Source organism: Saccharomyces eubayanus, chromosome X (assembly GCF_001298625.1).
Source record: "Saccharomyces eubayanus strain FM1318 chromosome X, whole genome shotgun sequence".
Classification (NCBI taxonomy): domain Eukaryota; kingdom Fungi; phylum Ascomycota; class Saccharomycetes; order Saccharomycetales; family Saccharomycetaceae; genus Saccharomyces; species Saccharomyces eubayanus.
In genome coordinates, this window is record NC_030985.1 from 492,195 (window position 1) to 509,506 (window position 17,312).

The following is a 17,312-nucleotide window of genomic DNA, read 5'->3' on the forward strand; positions in this document are numbered from 1 at the left end:
CAAACCAAACCTTATAAAGATCCCAGTGGGAGTGGTTGTTGTATAATATCAAAGTCTTCGACACTAATGCCAACAACTTATGTACCAATAAACCAGTCAATTGAAGATGATGAAGATGGCATTGAAACCAGTAGATTCACTAATATTCCAGAAACCCAAAACTTTGACCAATTTGTTACAATTGACAAGATTGCAGAGGCAAATAGACCGTTATCAATAGACTCTGATAGGGACTTTCTTAATTCAAAATACCAGCATTATCGAGAGGTCATATGGGACCGTGCGAAGACATTTATCACATTGAGTACCACAGCCATTGTCATTGGCTGTATAGCCGGTTTTTTGCAGGTTTTCACGGAGACTTTGGTTAATTGGAAAACAGGTCATTGTCGAAGGAACTGGTTATTGAATAAATCATTCTGTTGTAGCAATGTAGTCAATGAAGTTAGTTCGGCAAGCAATGCGCTACTGAAAAGACAAGAATTTGAATGCGAAGCACAAGGAGTTTGGACAAATTGGAGTGGTCATATCTTCCCTTTCATTATCTTCATGGTTTTGTCGGTCTTATTTGCCCTTATTAGTACATTGTTGGTAAAATATGTTGCTCCTATGGCCACTGGTTCAGGGATCTCTGAGATTAAGGTATGGGTATCTGGCTTTGAGTACAATAAAGACTTTCTAGGTTTGTTGACATTGGTTGTGAAGAGTGTTGCTCTTCCTTTGGCGATTTCCTCGGGGTTGAGCGTAGGAAAAGAAGGACCGTCGGTTCATTATGCAACCTGTTGTGGTTTTTTGTTTACAAAATGGTTACTTAGAGATACCCTAACATATTCTACACAATACGAGTACTTAACGGCGGCTAGTGGAGCAGGTGTTGCAGTTGCCTTTGGTGCTCCTATCGGTGGTGTACTTTTTGGTTTAGAAGAGATTGCCTCTGCTAATAGATTTAACTCCTCTACCTTATGGAAATCTTATTACGTTGCCTTGGTAGCTATAACTACTTTGAAATGTATTGATCCATTCAGAAACGGTAGGGTTATTCTCTTTAATGTAACGTACGACAGAGATTGGAAAGTACAGGAGATTCCCATTTTCATAGCCTTAGGAGTTTTTGGTGGTTTGTATGGAAAATACATTAGTAAGTGGAACATCAGCTTTATTCATTTTCGCAAAATGTACTTATCTTCATGGCCAGTTCAAGAAGTGCTTTTTTTAGCGACACTCACTGCTTTCATTTCTTATTTTAATGAATTCTTGAAATTAGACATGACAGAAAGTATGGGCATATTATTTCATGAGTGTGTCAAAAACGACAATACATCGACCTTTGGACACAGGTTGTGCCAATTAGACGAGAATACGCACGCTTTTGAGTTTTTAAAGATTTTTACCTCACTGTGTTTTGCCACTGTTATCAGGGCATTATTGGTGGTGGTGTCCTATGGCGCTAGGGTTCCAGCGGGTATTTTTGTTCCTTCTATGGCCGTTGGTGCCACTTTTGGACGTGCAGTCAGTTTGCTGGTAGAAAGATTTATTAGCGGTCCTGCCGTTATTACTCCTGGTGCTTATGCTTTTTTGGGGGCCGCTGCCACATTAAGTGGGATAACTAACTTGACTCTAACCGTCGTGGTAATAATGTTCGAACTGACCGGTGCCTTTATGTACATTATACCCGTTATGATCGTAGTTGCAATAACAAGGATAATTCTAAGCACCTCAGGCATTTCTGGGGGTATTGCCGATCAAATGATTATGGTCAATGGTTTCCCATATTTAGAAGATGAGCAAGAGGATGAATTCTTAGAGAAGTACACTGCAGAGCAAATTATGTCTTCAAAATTGATTACTATTAATGAAACAATTTACCTCTCTGAATTAGAGTCTTTGCTATACGATTCAGCGTCTGAATTTTCCGTGCATGGATTTCCAATAACAAGAGATGAAGACAAGTTTGAAAAGGAAAAAAGATGCATTGGTTACGTTCTGAAAAGGCACTTGGCCAGTAAAATAATGATGCAAAGTGCAAACAGTAGTAAAGCTCAAACAACTTTGGTATACTTCAACAAAACCAACGATGACCTAGGCCATCGTGAAAACTGCATAGGATTTAAAGACATTATGAACACATCCCCCATCACCGTAAAACCGGAGGTATCGACGTCTTTGTTATTTCGTATGTTTAAAGAACTAGGTTGTAAAACAATTATAGTTGAGGAAAGTGGAATACTAAAAGGTTTAGTTACTGCTAAAGATATTTTGAGGTTTGAAAGAACGAAGTATAGAGAAATTCATGGCGCAAAATTCACATATAACGAAGCGCTGGATAGAAGGTGCTGGTCTGTCATCCATTTTATAACCGAAAGATTCTCTTACAACCGAAATAATAACAGTATTTAAATAGGCATTTAAGTTAATCTCGTAAGGAATTAATATAGACCATTTAATAATTATATGATACAGTTTTCTTATTTTATTCTTTATTTACGTCGGCGTTTATTATGTAGTCCAAATCACCATAATGCCCTTGGACGGTATATATCTGTAAGCATAACTTAATCTTCGCGCCATTTACCACTCTTTTTGTATTGAAGGTAGAGTGATTTGAAATACTGCCTCCCAGGTGTGTCTAGGAAAGCATTCAAATGACTTAGTTCGTTTTGAGATAATATATCAAATATTGCATAAATACCAGGCTGTAAGTTTTTCTTGATGGTAGAACTAAATTGTATAGTAATAGACAGTTGGATATACTTAGTTAGAACCACAAGAACATTTTTTCTAATGGATTGTTTGATCAAACTTATCTTTGAGCTTAAGTTGTTCTTCGACCCATTTTGAGCATTTGAGAAATTATACGGCTCACAATAGTTTGTTATTAGTCTAGATACGGCATCCGCTGGCCCCACAGAGAGTTTGCCGTCATGCATTGCTAGTATTTCTAAAAGCTGGCAAAGAACGGAGTTTATTAAATGGTGACGATTAGACAACTTAAACCTGTGGACTAACAGTATATGGTCTATAACTTCGATGATGCTGACAAAGCATTCATCAATTTCAAAGTATGGCTCATTGCTGGTTAGTAAGCTTATGGACTTTAAGCAGAAAGGAAGCAACATCTCAATGCAGTATTGCGTAAAGAGCCAAGGTTTTGAGACCAAAAATTCCTTGACAGCGTTAAACAAAAGTAAGTAAGACCTGTGGCCAAACTTTTTGACGTTGCAACTGGTATAGGCTTCTAGCATCGCAACTACAAAAAGATGATGTCCAAGATTGTTGTCCCTTGTGATCTGTTTCAACATTATGATAAAAATTGTAATAAATTTTTCAGCACAAATTTCATTGATGGTGGAGAATGATTGGGCGCTATTCAAAATAAGGCGGTTAAGGGCATCAGGGCCTTGTTCAAGACTTCTTATTAAGCAAAACTCTAAAGCAAAATCGCATTTAACTGTGTGGCTAATATTCAAGTACTCCGCAAAAATGTATTCTAACTTATCGTCGACCAAGAGTGAATGAAGCAAAAACATTTCCTGCTCTTCTTTTGGGTGACGTATTTTGTCGGAATGGTACCGAAGCATGATTTTAGAGAATGATCCTAGAATTGTTGCTTTATGCTTGGAAATGTCACATTTTCCGAATGCTGCTATCTCATATAATCTGGCCATAGAGGTTCTGAGAAGGGGGATTGCCTTAGGGTCAAACTGTTGCGAATAATCTTCTATGATCTTTACGGCATAGTTGACGATTATGTCTTGAACCGCCCTATGTTTAGTATTTTGTTTCAAAAATTTTGCGACAACAAAACTAGCAAGGATTATTTTCTCCTCGCCATTGGGCGATAACATCGTCTTCTTAATAACATCATATCCGTTATTTAAGAACTTCTCACTTATAGGTTCTTTTGCCTGTGATAAATGGTTAGTCCAGACTTTTTCGAAAACGGATTCTTCACCTCCAACTTGTACTTCTTCGCTTTCTAAAATAGCTATTTCGGGAGTCGTTACTGTTTTCTCACATAATTCAAAGAAATCCATTTCGATATTTGACTTGAAAGTTGGGCTTGCTAATAGATGAAGGATACATTTCTTGGCACTAACATCTAAACAGGCAGCTTCACTCGTAAGTTTGTTGATAAGTGCGACCCTTACGTTTTTGTTGATACATTGAATAGGGATTTGGATCAATGCGTCTAACGCAAAACCCTTGTCGCATGATAAAGCAAGCTTATTTACCAAAGCATGTGTGATATTTGCCTCTTCGAAAATGTCATCATTGTTTAATAATTCCCACAGTTTAGTCGAATCTGTTAATAACAAATCAACCAAGGAAGAAATATCGTCTCTCGAAAAGTTGTTGTTGACTAAAGTTGCAAATTTTGACACGATAGAAAACGATAAATTTGATTTGGTTTCATGATCCAGATTTTCAAAATGACGCATGAACTTCAAGATTACACCGGAAATGTCAAAAGAGATATACTCTCTTAATTTGAAACAATAAAAGAATAGCTCTTCAAGATGTTCTGGTGTAGTATCAAAAATATTGGAGGAAAATATGTGGTCAATTTTCTTTAATTCCTCTTCAGGGACAATGTCATCATAGACTTCCATTATATGGTATTTCAAGTCCCATTGAAGATTGTTATCGAAAGACTCCAAAATAAATACCTGGGATAATATAGGCTTTAATTCATTAAGAGTTGTGTGAGAAACACTTTCTGATAGTCCTTCTAAACATATGCGTATCAGGTATAAGGGAACCCTATTAGTGGAATCGCGATTAACTTGGTCAAGTAAATTTTGCAGTAAATTTTTCCATTGCATTGTAGATAACGTAAATAACTGCTTCGTAACAGACTTGACATATACTTGATCATTCAACAAAAAATAAGAATCAGGCTTTTTTTCGGAACAATATTCATTTATTTTGTTAAAGAAGATTGGTAATTCTCTTGCGTTCGCGTGAGACTGGATTATTAAATCCCAAATTTGATAAGAAAAGAGAGCATCGGTAGAATGTTTCAAATAAACCAACTCAAGTAAGCGGGAAGTATGTTTTATGGAAACTTCAATATCTAATTTCAGGATAGTTGGTATTAACGATAATGATTCATGTCCGTTACTTGATGATAAGGTTTCAAATAACAGGTTCTCTAAAAACTCTTGAGAAACGGTTTTCTTTGAATCAGATAGAAGAGCCAGAAATCGGCACTTTAAACCAGGATTTTTGGCAGCGAGAACGGTAAAGATAGCTTCTAGTTGAGCAAAATTGTCTTTCGATAGGAATTCTACAAAACTACTAAAATAATAATAAGCCATTTCATCGCTAATTTCGGATGCATTCTCTTGAACGAACTTTTCGTTTAGTTTCATATAGTCTACACGTGGTTGTAGAAGGAATTTGCTCATAAAACCGGACAGGCAAACGAAAGTTTTTCTTGAAGATGTAGGCTGTTCAACCTGTGAAAAATACTTTAAGCTTGGCAGTAGCATGTGTTTGCAATAACAAGCAGCAATTTTGTTATCCGTTGCAATAATGTTGTCAATGTGAGTTAGACTGCAGGCGTCTTGTAGATATGACAGGGCAATTTCGGGTGTTGAGAATGAACTTAACCCGTTTATAACTTGTTCCAAAAGTTGGAAGGATTCCTCAACAGAGAAATTGACTATTAAATAACTATTAATAGAAAAAAATGCACTCACAAAAGAACCGCGACCGCTGTTCAGTTTGTCCTTCGGCCACAATTGAAAGGTCTTTATCATAACAGAAACTGTTTTCAGTTTTTTCAATAGTTTTTTTATTGATATTGAATCACTAATTGCTTCCAACAGTCTTTTGAAAATAACCCAAGTATGTTCACTAGTCTTGAAATCATCTAAATTTCCATTATTAAGCCTATCTATAAGCAGTTCTAAGACAAAGACTTCTTTGTTTGGGAAGTAAACTTTCAATTTATCAAATCTTGAGACAATCTGGGCAATTTGGTATGGTTTGGTGTTTATTGAACGTAACAATTTCGACAAGTCTTGAGCATTGTCTGGAATGGGTAGTTCTTCCGCAAGCTCGCCCATATTATCTTAAAGGGTGTTTTCTATCAGTTTTATAATAATAGATAATATCAAAATGACAATTCAATCAAAAGTGTTTCTAGTTCAGCAATTAAAGCGATGGCTATATGTTGTACTGAAAGATCATTTTGAGATGAGCTAACTGAAATTTTTCAGATCGCGCCTGACGGACTTTTTTTTCAGTTACAGGAAGTAGAGCTTTGTACAAATAACAAGAGATGCGGAGACATTCAACATATATGCTCAAACTGAGGCAAAAAAGAACGATCGGAGTGCAATTAGGGAATATGACGGTGGAGGACTCGGATCACTTGCTTATGGATGTCAATCAAATAGATTTTTTAGATGACGCGACGGCGCAAACAGGCGATTGTATGGCTGATGATTATGACGAACAATTTTATGAAAGGGATCCAGCCAGCGGAGCTATAGTGGTTCCAATGACTTTGAATGAGCAGCCTATTGAAAAACATGGAGAAAAATTGCCCTTAAAATTTAGATTGGGGCCAGTTTCCTCTCAAAATATGGGATTTATAACTGCAGAAGGTAAATATAAGCTTTACCCTGTGAAAATACCTAGAGTAGATACAACAAAAGAGTTCACCACGTATGTGTCAAGCTTATTTGAAATCTATCGTGATTTGGGTGATGATAGAGTATTTAATGTACCAACTATCGGGGTTGTTAATTCTAATTTCGCAAAGGAACACAATGCAACAGTCAACCTGGCCATGGAGGCTATATTGAATGAATTGGAAGTGTTTATCAATAGCACTAAAGATTTGAACGGAAGATTGAACAGATTCTATGAGTTAGAAGAATCATTAACCATATTAAACTGCTTAAGAACAATATACTTCACATTAGACGGTCAGGATGTAGAAGAAAACAGGCCTAAATTCATTGAGTCGTTGTTGAATTGGATTAACAGATCAGATGGTGAACCTGATGAAGAATACATCGAGCAAGTGTTTTCATTTAATGGCTCAACACCTGGTAAAAAAGTTTTTGAAATACAATATTTCTGGAAACTTATAAACCAATTAGTGCTAAGGGGTCTGCTCCCTCAAGCTATAGGTTGCATTGAAAGATCAGATCTTTTGTCATATTTAGAAGGCACGTGTGCTGTTTCATTCGATGCAATAGGCGATTCCATTGAACTCCTGAAACAATATCCAAGGGATTCATCTAGTGCATTTAGAGAATGGAAAAATTTGGTGCTAAAACTGGGTCAAGCTTTTGGCAGTTCAGCCACCAATATTTCTGGTGAGCTGCGCGATTATATTGAGGACTTCTTATTAGTAATTGGAGGTAATCAACGGAAAATTCTGCAATATTCAAGGACGTGGTATGAATCCTTTTGTGGGTTTCTATTATATTATATCCCTTCATTAGAATTATCCACAGAATATTTAGAAATCTCATTGGAGTCCAACGCCGTTGATGTAACAAATAATTGGGAGCAATCGTGTGTCGACATCATTAGTGGTAAAATACACTCTATTCTGCCAGTGATGGAATCCTTGGATAGTTGTACGGCTGCATTCACTGCTATGATTTGTGAAGCCAAAGGGTTGATAGAGAATGTGTTTGAAAATGATGAAAGTATGGGTGAATATAACTATGAAGATAATGAAATGCTAGAGGATCTATTTTCCTATAAGAACGGTATGGCATCGTACATGCTAAACAGCTTCGCTTTTGAGTTGTGTTCACTAGGTGATAAGGAACTGTGGCCTATAGCCATTGGTTTGATAGCTTTATCTCTCACAGGGACTAGAAGTGCGAAGAAAATGGTGATTGCGGAGTTATTACCTCATTACCCTTTTGTTACAAATGACGACATTGAGTGGATGCTAAGTATATGTGTTGAATGGAGACTGCCAGAAATAGCAAAGGAAATATACACCACGTTGGGTAATCAAATGCTATCGGCACATAATATCGTTGAAAGTATTGCAAATTTCAGCAAAGCCGGTAAATTTGAACTAGTAAAATCTTATTCATGGCTATTGTTTGAAGCATCATGCATGGAAGGCCGAAAGTTAGACGATCCTGTATTAAATGCCATTGTGAGTAATAATGCTACTGCAGGAGAAGATTTCCTAATACCGGAAGATATTTTGAACTGTGTAGTGACTAGCGCCATGCGCCAAACTTTAGCACCATATGCCATTTTATCACAGTTCTACGAAGAGAGCGACAGTGGACGTTGGGACCAAGCACTATATCTATTGCTTTTATTGATTGAATTCCCATTTTTACCAAAACACTATTTGATTTTACTTGTGGCGAAGTTTCTGTATCCAATCTTTCTCTTAGATGATAAAAAGCCAATAGATGAAGAGTCAGCGGCGAAAATAATTGAAGTCATAGAAGCCAAATGGGACGAAACTGATGAGAAGACTTTGAACTTGTATGAAACTATTATTGAAACAGAAAAGAGTCTACCCAATAGTACCTTGGAGCTTTTGAAGAGTGTAAGAAAAAAACTGAATTTTAAGTTATGTCAAACGTTCATGTAAACTGGTACAATAATGTTTTGAACTATTATATTTGAGTATAATATGAATAAATAATAATAACAATATATATACACATACGCACACACGCACACGTCTGTGTCTGCATCTTTCATTTGGAAACTTATCTCTTACAATTATTTAATAAGAGTGAGTAAAAAATCATTTGGATTTTCTCTTAAAAAAGCTTTCTAAAGTACCTTGCTTTTTTGATCTTTTACTTGTTGATGGTGTTTCTTGTTGTTTAGAAGATAAGGCTCTTTTCGCCACTGGAGATGACTTCCTTGGTGGGGTAGAAGTGGCTGGTCTCTTTGTGACTATATAGCCGTCCTCGTCAATAAACGAAGAGGACTCTTCTTCAAGTTTAGGCTCTTTTGGTATCTCTATTACTGAGCATTCTGTTTGCTTTGCTTTAGGCACTTCCATGAGCGAATCTTCTGCTGTTGTTTCTAACAGGTCTTCTAAATCATTACTATTCTTATCGTTGTCATTGACAGCAGCTTTTTCAGGCGATTTGGGTCGTGTGTTCTCGTCCAGCTCTTCATCTTCTAAGTCGTCTTCTACAAATAGGTTGTTTAATTGCTCCATTTGAGCTACTCTTTCTGGGTTTTTTTTGTTTATCTTCTGCATGTTCTCCTCTTTTCTCTTACGTAGTTCGTTTTGTCTCGAGGCTTCTTTATCGTCTCTATCCTTCTTCATCCTAGCCAGTAGAGCAGTGGACCTGAGGCCCATGTCTTTAGATTTGGATTTCTTACTAGCAGATTCTTCTGGTGTGGTTTTTGATCTTACTGTGGGCCTAACCAACTGTTTAGGTTTCTCTTCCAAGGTCTTAGTCCTCTCTACAGCCCTCGATGATTCAGAAACCGTGAGTTCATACGGATTCTTAATGGTCAGACAACCCTTTTGATCGATGATATCGTAGTACGGTATGAAAGTATCCATTGGATTGAAAGCATAAATGAAGCAATCGACTATTAAATCTTGGTCTGGAATAATGGTGACATCATGTATGATCTTGATGGTTTGATCTTTATAGCAGCACATTACTACACAGTTGAATTTAGCATTGGTGGTACGTTTGTAGTATCCGAACATCAATTTCTTTGCCATGGATGGGCCAACTTTCAAATGATGTATTAGATCTGTGAAAAGTACGGGCTTCACCTCAGTAAATAGTTTGTCATTGATAAAAGATGAAGTTTGCTGGTCCATTAATCTGATCTGCTCAAAACAATGTCTACTCCTCGAGGGCTAGTGTTCTGTGGGAATTTGATCGAGTTGTTGTAAACTCTGAAGCGATGCAATCACCACCAAGATTTTTTCAGAAGAGAAAGTTTCGCGTGTTTTGTTTGTACGCGTTAGTGCTTTCTTCAAAGGCCTTTAACTAGAATGTAATACAATAATAAAAAGATCTACTGCACCCTTGGTATATGCAAAAAAATGTAAACAAGGCAAATTGTAATACTGAAAGCGTAAAATGTTCTTATGCTCTCCAAAAAAAATTTCGACCAGCACCCCAAGAAGCTTGCGAAAAAATAAGCTTAGCGCCGCTCGGTTTCGATCCGAGGACATCAGGGTTATGAGCCCTGCGCGCTTCCACTGCGCCACGGCGCTTATTTATTAATGATTCTAATTGAAAATTAGAAATCTATATTAAATAAATATTTCTGCAAAAAGGTGGAAAGAAGTATCTTGCACTGATGAAAGCAATTCCAGCAGTAGTAATCCCCTCTCTTTCTTCTCAGGAGATGACTGATATCTTCCCAAGGATTTAATAAGATTCAGGTAACATTCACGCCCATGGAGTGCTATTGGAAGCGGTACTCGACGTGGGGCAGTACAACCGGATACGCTAAAGTACGCAAAGGATCCGTATAGACGCTTTTGGGTATAGAAACGAGGTGGCGAAGGTATTTTAAAAAGTGACGTTAAATTATCTATGATATCTAAATAGGTTTAAAAAATCGTGGGGATGAGATTACGGGTTCTTCATTCTAGAGCATAAAAATATATAGTTCTGTATTCACCGTTTGACAAGGCACACCTGCTTTTGTTTATTGAAGGGTTATTTTCGTATTGGTACTCGTGTTGATATTAACCGAAAAGGGAGTCATCTTCATTGAAATCCTTCTTGAAAAACCACTTGAAAATAACAATACTGGAATATATGATAAGACCACCGGTCATGCACATGATGCAGCTTAGATGGCCGATCAATTGGCAATGGTAGAAGACGACAGGCAGCGCCACACCACTTGTCACCAGCATCCCTGTCAGAAAATGAGCTAGATCCTGGCCAGTGTTCGACGAATCCGACATGAAGTCGGATGTATGGTACTGATTACCTGTATTGAAAAGGGTATTTGGAATGGGGGCCAGTAAAAAGATCAAGATGTCAAATAATGGGTAGTAATTATGGAATAATGCGCAACTTAGTATGACCAAAAGGAACCCCAGTGCCAGGAACCCTGAAAGAGAAATGATCTTTGTTAGCGGTGAGACTTTCAAGTCTATCATTAGTGTATGCCTTTGTGCCTTGGTGTTTTTTGCTTTCAGAGCTGCAAACGTGTCAAATATCGTGCGTGTGTGTGCTTTGTATGTAACAGATTCCCCTTTTCTAGCTTTCCTTTTTTACGATTTTTTTCTGATTTTTCGAAAGGGTGGAGAGTGAAAGCCACCGAGATAATGAAAAATCTAATGAAGAAATAAATGTGGGTATAGAACAGGATCAACTAATTACAAGAGATACATGGTTTTCGTGCTTGATGCAGGAAAACAGTACTTATATAAACGATATATGTTTGCGGGTGTGTATATATATGTATATAAATGTTCTTAACAGAAAAAGGAACAAAAATATTGGTTAGTTATTATTATGTTGTTTTTTTTGAGTTCAAAAGTGTAGTAGTAACGTATTAACAGGAGTTTGCTTTTTATTGCTTAGGTTCACCGGATTCAGCATTGTTGCTGCTGTTGTTGTTGTTGCTGTTGCCTGAGTCGTTCTTATACAATTGTTCGAACAATTTCATGGAAGAGTTTTGCAATTCTTCGGTCTTGGTCTTCAATTCTTCAGCATTAACTTCTTCACCACCTTGTACTCTAGCGATCAATTCCTTCAATGAGGTGATTTGATCTCTAACCTTTTGGGCTTCAGCCTTGTCTACCTTACTTTCGAATTCCTTCAAGGAGTTTTCGGTGTCGTTGGCCAATTGGTCAGCCTTGTTGGCGGTTTCAATGGATTGCTTTCTGGCTTCATCTTGAGACTTGAATTTTTCTGCGTCGTTAACCATTTGTTCAATTTCGTTTTCAGACAAACCAGAAGAACCGGCAACAGTGATGGAGGAATCCTTGCTTGTGGCCTTGTCTCTAGCAGAAACGTTGATGATACCATCGGCGTCGATGTCGAAAGTGACTTCGATTTGTGGAACACCCTTTGGAGCAGGTGGGATACCGGCCAAAGTGAAGTTACCAATCAGCTTGTTGTCTCTAACCAATTCTCTTTCACCTTGGAAGACTCTGATTTCAACAGAAGTTTGACCGGCGGCGGCAGTGGAGAAGATTTGAGATTTCTTTGTTGGGATGGTAGTGTTTCTTGGAATCAATCTGGTAAAGACACCACCCAAAGTTTCAATACCTAAGGATAATGGGGTGACATCCAACAATAGAACGTCGGTGACTTCACCGGACAAGACAGCACCTTGAACGGCAGCACCAATGGCGACAGCTTCGTCTGGGTTGACAGCCTTGGATGGGTCCTTGCCGAACAAAGACTTGACGGTTTCGACGACCTTTGGCATTCTGGACATACCACCGACTAGCAAGACTTCGGRAATGTCGGAAGTGGCCAAGCCAGCATCCTTCAAGGCCTTCTTGACTGGGTCGACAGTTCTCTTAACCAATGGGGCAGTCAAAGTTTCGAATTGAGCCCTGGAGAACTTCATGTTAATATGCTTTGGACCAGAGGCGTCAGCGGTGATAAATGGTAGGTTGATTTCAGTGGACACAGTGGAAGACAATTCAATCTTTGCCTTTTCGGCGGCTTCTCTGATTCTTTGGATGGCCATACGGTCGTTTTCCAAATCGATACCGGTTTCTGTCTTGAAACGGGAAACAATTTCTCTCAACAAGTAGATGTCGAAATCTTCACCACCTAGGTGGGTGTCACCGTTAGTGGACTTGACTTCGAAGACACCGTTGTCGATGTCCAAAATGGAGATATCGAAAGTACCACCACCCAAATCGAAAACGGCAACAACCTTGGAGTCGGATTTTTCTAGACCGTAGGCCAAAGCAGCGGCGGTAGGTTCGTTAACGACACGCAGAACGTTTAAGCCGACAATTTGACCTGCGTCCTTAGTAGCTTGTCTTTGAGAATCGTTAAAGTAGGCGGGGACGGTGACAACGGCGTTCTTAACCGTCTTACCCAAGTAGGCCTCGGCAGTTTCCTTCATCTTGTTCAAGACGAACCCACCGATCTGAGCTGGAGAGTAGGTTTGGCCTCTGGCCTCCACCCAAGCATCCCCGTTGGAGTGCTTGACGATCTTGTATGGAACCTGCTTAATGTCTCTTTGAACTTCGACGTCTTCGAAACGACGACCAATCAAACGCTTGGTAGCGAACAAAGTGTTTTCTGGGTTCACAACGGCTTGACGCTTGGCAGGAATACCGACCAAACGCTCACCCTCCTTGGTGAAAGCCACCACGGATGGGGTGGTTCTAGAACCTTCAGCGTTCTCGATAATCTTAGGCACCTTACCCTCCATCAGAGCAACGGCAGAGTTGGTGGTACCCAGATCGATACCGATAACAGAGCCTTGCACCTTGGTAGATTGCAAACGCGCAGCGACGCGGAAGGAGTTGGACAGGCTCGACCTGTTTAGTATGTTTTTAGCAGCAAGCATCTTGATGTGTGTAGAATGTGTAGTTTGCGGGGGGGTTCGTTACAGTAAAGTGTGGCGGAATACGAATAGTTGTCACTCTTGCAGGGGTTGGTGAGCAGCAGGGCGTCGATATGTACAGCAGGCAGACGGGACAGCAACGTATAGGTTCCTTAGCCAAGTTGCGAACCAAAAAGAATCAAAAAGATCTTAAACGTCGAGCCGGCGCTGGAACCGTTCGTTTTTATACACCGCACCGCGAGCGGCCGCCGGAAAAAACAGGCAGGGGGCGGTGGAACCGGGCCGAAGCCCGTGGAAAAGCGCGGCCGTGGCGCGTGACAATGATGATTCAGCGAATCTAAGGCACCATCTCAAGCACAAGAAGGTGATGAGATGGCTGCTGTCAGTGAAGTTGGTGTTGGTGTGGCCAGCGAAGCAAGCTCAGAGTGTTGTGATATGAGCGGTAAGGAGAATAGCAGAAGAAGAACGCCGCTGCGTGTGCCGGTTATAGACCTGGACCGGGTTTCCGCCGAAGACCAGCTGTTGCCGGTGGTGAGGGCCGTTTTGCAGCAGCACGATACGTTCCTGTTGAAGAACTATGCCAACAAGGCGGCGCTGGACGAGCTGCTGGGGGCGCTTGCGACGACTGACCTGCCCGACACGAGCCAAGGGTTCGATGCGAACTTCACAGGCACGCTGCCGCTCGAGGACGACGTCTGGCTGGAGCAGTATATCTTCGACACCGATCCGCAGTTGCACTTCGACCGGGCATGCAAGAACGAGTCGCTGCGGTCGATTTACGCCAGACTGTTCAAGCTGGGCGTGTTCTTCGCGCAATTGTGTGTGAAAGGTGTGGTCTCGAGCGCTGAGTTGCAGGACTGCATCTCCAGCACACACTGTGCCACGAAGCTCACTCGTTACTTCAAYGACGGTGACAGCGCACAGAACGGCTTGGACCCGAGTGCCACGATGCTTCCCAACGGCGACGATTTCCAGTACCAATTTGAGAGGGACTACGTCACTTTGCTGCCGACGGGTGTGTTGACCGTGTTCCCCTGTGCCAAGGGCCTCAGGTACAAGCCCTCGACGATGGCAGCCACTGACAACTCTTGGGTGACCGTCGATGAGCCCGACTGTCTGCTGTTCCACACGGGGACCCTGCTGGCGCGCTGGTCCCAGGGAATGCACACGACTTCACCGCTCCAGGTAGACCCTCGTGCGAACGTCGTGTCGTTGACCATCTGGCCTCCGCTGACGACGCCGATCGACGATGAAGGCACCATTGCCAGCCACTTGCTGGAGCAACAGATCAAAACGTTCCCGAAGGTCGCTCAGCAGTACTACCCGCGAGAACAGAATATTCTGAAACTGCAAGATGCTATGAAGTTCGTCAAGGAGCTGTTCAGCGTGTGTGAGACCATCTTGTCTTTGAATGCGCTCTCCAGGTCCACCGGGGTTTCTCCTGAGCTGCACGTTTTGCTGCCTCAGATGTCTAACATGATRAAAAGAAAAATAGTGCAAGATGACGTGTTGAAGCTGTTGACCATTTGGTCCGATGCATACGTGGTCGAGCTGARCTCAAGAGGCGAGTTGACGATGACTTTGCCCAGGAGAGACAACCTGATGACGTTGACGAATAAGTCCAGGACGTTGGCCTTCGTGGAGAAGGCAGAGTCGTGGTACCAACAATTGATAGCTTCCAATAACGACATTATTACAGATATACCCGTCTTCAAGATAAATAAAAGAAGAGCAAGCATCAACAACAAAACCATTATGGGCAGCAAGGCGCAAACGAAAAATTCCAACTCCAATGCGCTTAACAACTCTAAATACCTATCGAATAAGAAGGAAAACTTCTTTTATAAAGAGAAAACCCCTGATTCGCAAGCCAACCTTTTGGACCGGCTACGTGAAAGGGAGAGACGTTCAGCTGCACTGCTTTCGCAAAGACAAAGACATTACCAGCAGTTTCTAGCGATGAAAATGACCCAGGTGTTTGATATTCTTTTCTCATTGACTTCGGGACAGCCTTATACGGAAACTTACCTAGGTTCTTTGGTCGTGGACAGTTTACAAGACAGTAACAACCCTATTGGTTCGAAAGAAGCAAGCGAAATTCTGGCCGGGCTGCAGGGAATTCTACCAATGGAAATATCTGTTCATCAAGTGGACGGTGGATTGAAAGTTTACAGATGGAACAGCTTAGACAAAAACAGATTCTCCAAATTATTGGAAATTTACAAACTAAAACAACAAGATGATGATGTTTAGATGTACGTACATATAGGAGAAAGAAAGAATATTTTTAATGTAAAGAGTAGTGCACTAGTATCTATCTTGTGTTGAGAGAATGAACTAATAGTTCAAAAACTAAAAAATTAACGACAACTGCAGGATTTGAACCTGCGCGGGCAGAGCCCAAAAGATTTCTAATCTTTCGCCTTAACCACTCGGCCAAGTTGCCTTTATTTCTTAAAAAAGTTGGAGCCTAAAGACATATACATTGAGTGTAACTAGCAACCAAAGTTTTGTTTGAAATGAATCACCATGAAGCACACAAGAGGTTGACAATTTTGGGAACTATGTACAAGAACAGGAGCCCTAAAGACATACCACCAATTGGTTTAGATTTGAGATCTTACAGCCACCCCTTTAGTTAATTCGGATCTTGTATATACGATATAAGATAAGTAATATTCCTTGAATCAAGTTGATAAATGGCGCTAGCAACAACTTGCTCCCTGAAATCGACAGGATTTTCTAAGCCCTTCAGCTATTACTCAGGTCGTCATAAAATAGAAGACATTATTCAATACTCGACTAATAGTTGGGTATTTTAGCAATCATTGGATTTAACGGAAGCCAAAGTACAAGGAATAATAATATAATAGGACCAATTAATGGCAAAATATCTGTAGTATTGTGTTGATAATTAGTAGTTCAGTAAGTTGTAATAATCAAGAATAGGCAGTGCTTTTCTTATTATATAAGAGAGGTATACAAAACACACGTTGATTGGTTATATGAAACCCAACGGTTCAAAGATAATTCAGAACATTGATGATAAGTTATCAGGTATAACTCATTTCCTTTTATGCTAATGTCTCGTCAACGTATTATTATTGAGGTAAAATACATCATTATAATTTACCTACTCCAATATAATTAGTGTCAAATTAAGCACGTTGAAGTCACTTAGTCTAACATGATTAGTATTCAATTAAAGAATACTTGACATTACCTACTCCAACATATTGCGCAAAACTGCTAATTTTCTTTGTGGATTCTCAGACCCATGAGAAGAGCCCTGGTATAATTCTTATACATAATATCATTACGTCTAACAAAATAGAATCGGAAAATTAAGGGCCAAATTTTACAGTTTATTAAAAAGGTAAGCAATCATTGACACACCGCAGAGACATCACTTAGATTTGTGCCATTTCATGTAACGTAATTGCTACGGCCACCTGACAAATAATCCGAAAAAATGGTAACAGGTTGTTATATAGTTAGATCACTGATGCTCTGAGAATTGGCTTCAAAAGCAGCTACAACACTTGAAAAATGGCAGACAAAGCAACCATTGTTGCCAAAAACATTAAGGTTTTTGTTTTTCTTCCTGATATAAGTGATGAACCACCCGAAGTGTCAGACGGGTTTTCATACCAGCCCTCATACTTTCCACATACATATATCAAAGACTGGTCCGTAGTAGGATCGCCTGGAGTCATTGATCCGAACTTACCACACCTCACGTCTCGTTCTGACATTTCTTATTACTGTTTCTTGTTATTGGTGTTTTCTTCAAGAAGAATATTTCTTCAAAACAAGCAATTCTT

At 39.9% G+C, this 17,312-nt stretch overlaps 7 protein-coding genes and 2 non-coding genes across 9 annotated transcripts; 3 read left to right on the forward strand and 6 right to left on the reverse strand.

Moving 5' to 3' along the window:
• Positions 1-66: 66 nt before the first annotated feature.
• Positions 67-2,397, forward strand: GEF1 (Gef1p; the record flags this gene model as incomplete). The annotated part of the gene is made up of 1 exon (XM_018366136.1): positions 67-2,397. The coding sequence occupies one exon, from the start codon at positions 67-69 to the stop codon at positions 2,395-2,397; it is 2,331 nt and encodes a 776-aa protein (XP_018221342.1).
• Positions 2,398-2,552: 155 nt separating this feature from the next.
• Positions 2,553-6,071, reverse strand: URB2 (ribosome biogenesis protein URB2; the record flags this gene model as incomplete). Its single annotated transcript, XM_018366137.1, has 1 exon — positions 2,553-6,071. One exon carries the CDS (start codon positions 6,069-6,071, stop codon positions 2,553-2,555), a length of 3,519 nt encoding a protein of 1,172 aa, XP_018221343.1.
• Positions 6,072-6,286: 215 nt separating this feature from the next.
• On the forward strand, positions 6,287-8,593 carry NUP85 (Nup85p; the record flags this gene model as incomplete). The annotated part of the gene is made up of 1 exon (XM_018366138.1): positions 6,287-8,593. One exon carries the CDS (start codon positions 6,287-6,289, stop codon positions 8,591-8,593), a length of 2,307 nt encoding a protein of 768 aa, XP_018221344.1.
• Positions 8,594-8,752: 159 nt separating this feature from the next.
• On the reverse strand, positions 8,753-9,802 carry POL32 (DNA polymerase delta subunit POL32; the record flags this gene model as incomplete). The annotated part of the gene is made up of 1 exon (XM_018366139.1): positions 8,753-9,802. One exon carries the CDS (start codon positions 9,800-9,802, stop codon positions 8,753-8,755), a length of 1,050 nt encoding a protein of 349 aa, XP_018221345.1.
• Positions 9,803-10,132: 330 nt separating this feature from the next.
• Positions 10,133-10,204, reverse strand: DI49_3050. The gene has a single exon. It is a non-coding gene; the product is annotated as a tRNA-Met (tRNA).
• Positions 10,205-10,684: 480 nt separating this feature from the next.
• On the reverse strand, positions 10,685-11,107 carry VPS55 (Vps55p; the record flags this gene model as incomplete). Its single annotated transcript, XM_018366140.1, has 1 exon — positions 10,685-11,107. One exon carries the CDS (start codon positions 11,105-11,107, stop codon positions 10,685-10,687), a length of 423 nt encoding a protein of 140 aa, XP_018221346.1.
• Positions 11,108-11,523: 416 nt separating this feature from the next.
• Positions 11,524-13,491, reverse strand: SSC1 (Hsp70 family ATPase SSC1; the record flags this gene model as incomplete). Its single annotated transcript, XM_018366141.1, has 1 exon — positions 11,524-13,491. The coding sequence occupies one exon, from the start codon at positions 13,489-13,491 to the stop codon at positions 11,524-11,526; it is 1,968 nt and encodes a 655-aa protein (XP_018221347.1).
• Positions 13,492-13,860: 369 nt separating this feature from the next.
• On the forward strand, positions 13,861-15,741 carry TAH11 (Tah11p; the record flags this gene model as incomplete). Its single annotated transcript, XM_018366142.1, has 1 exon — positions 13,861-15,741. One exon carries the CDS (start codon positions 13,861-13,863, stop codon positions 15,739-15,741), a length of 1,881 nt encoding a protein of 626 aa, XP_018221348.1.
• Positions 15,742-15,852: 111 nt separating this feature from the next.
• On the reverse strand, positions 15,853-15,934 carry DI49_3054. Its single transcript has one exon. It is a non-coding gene; the product is annotated as a tRNA-Ser (tRNA).
• Between the last annotated feature and the right edge of the window lie 1,378 nt (positions 15,935-17,312).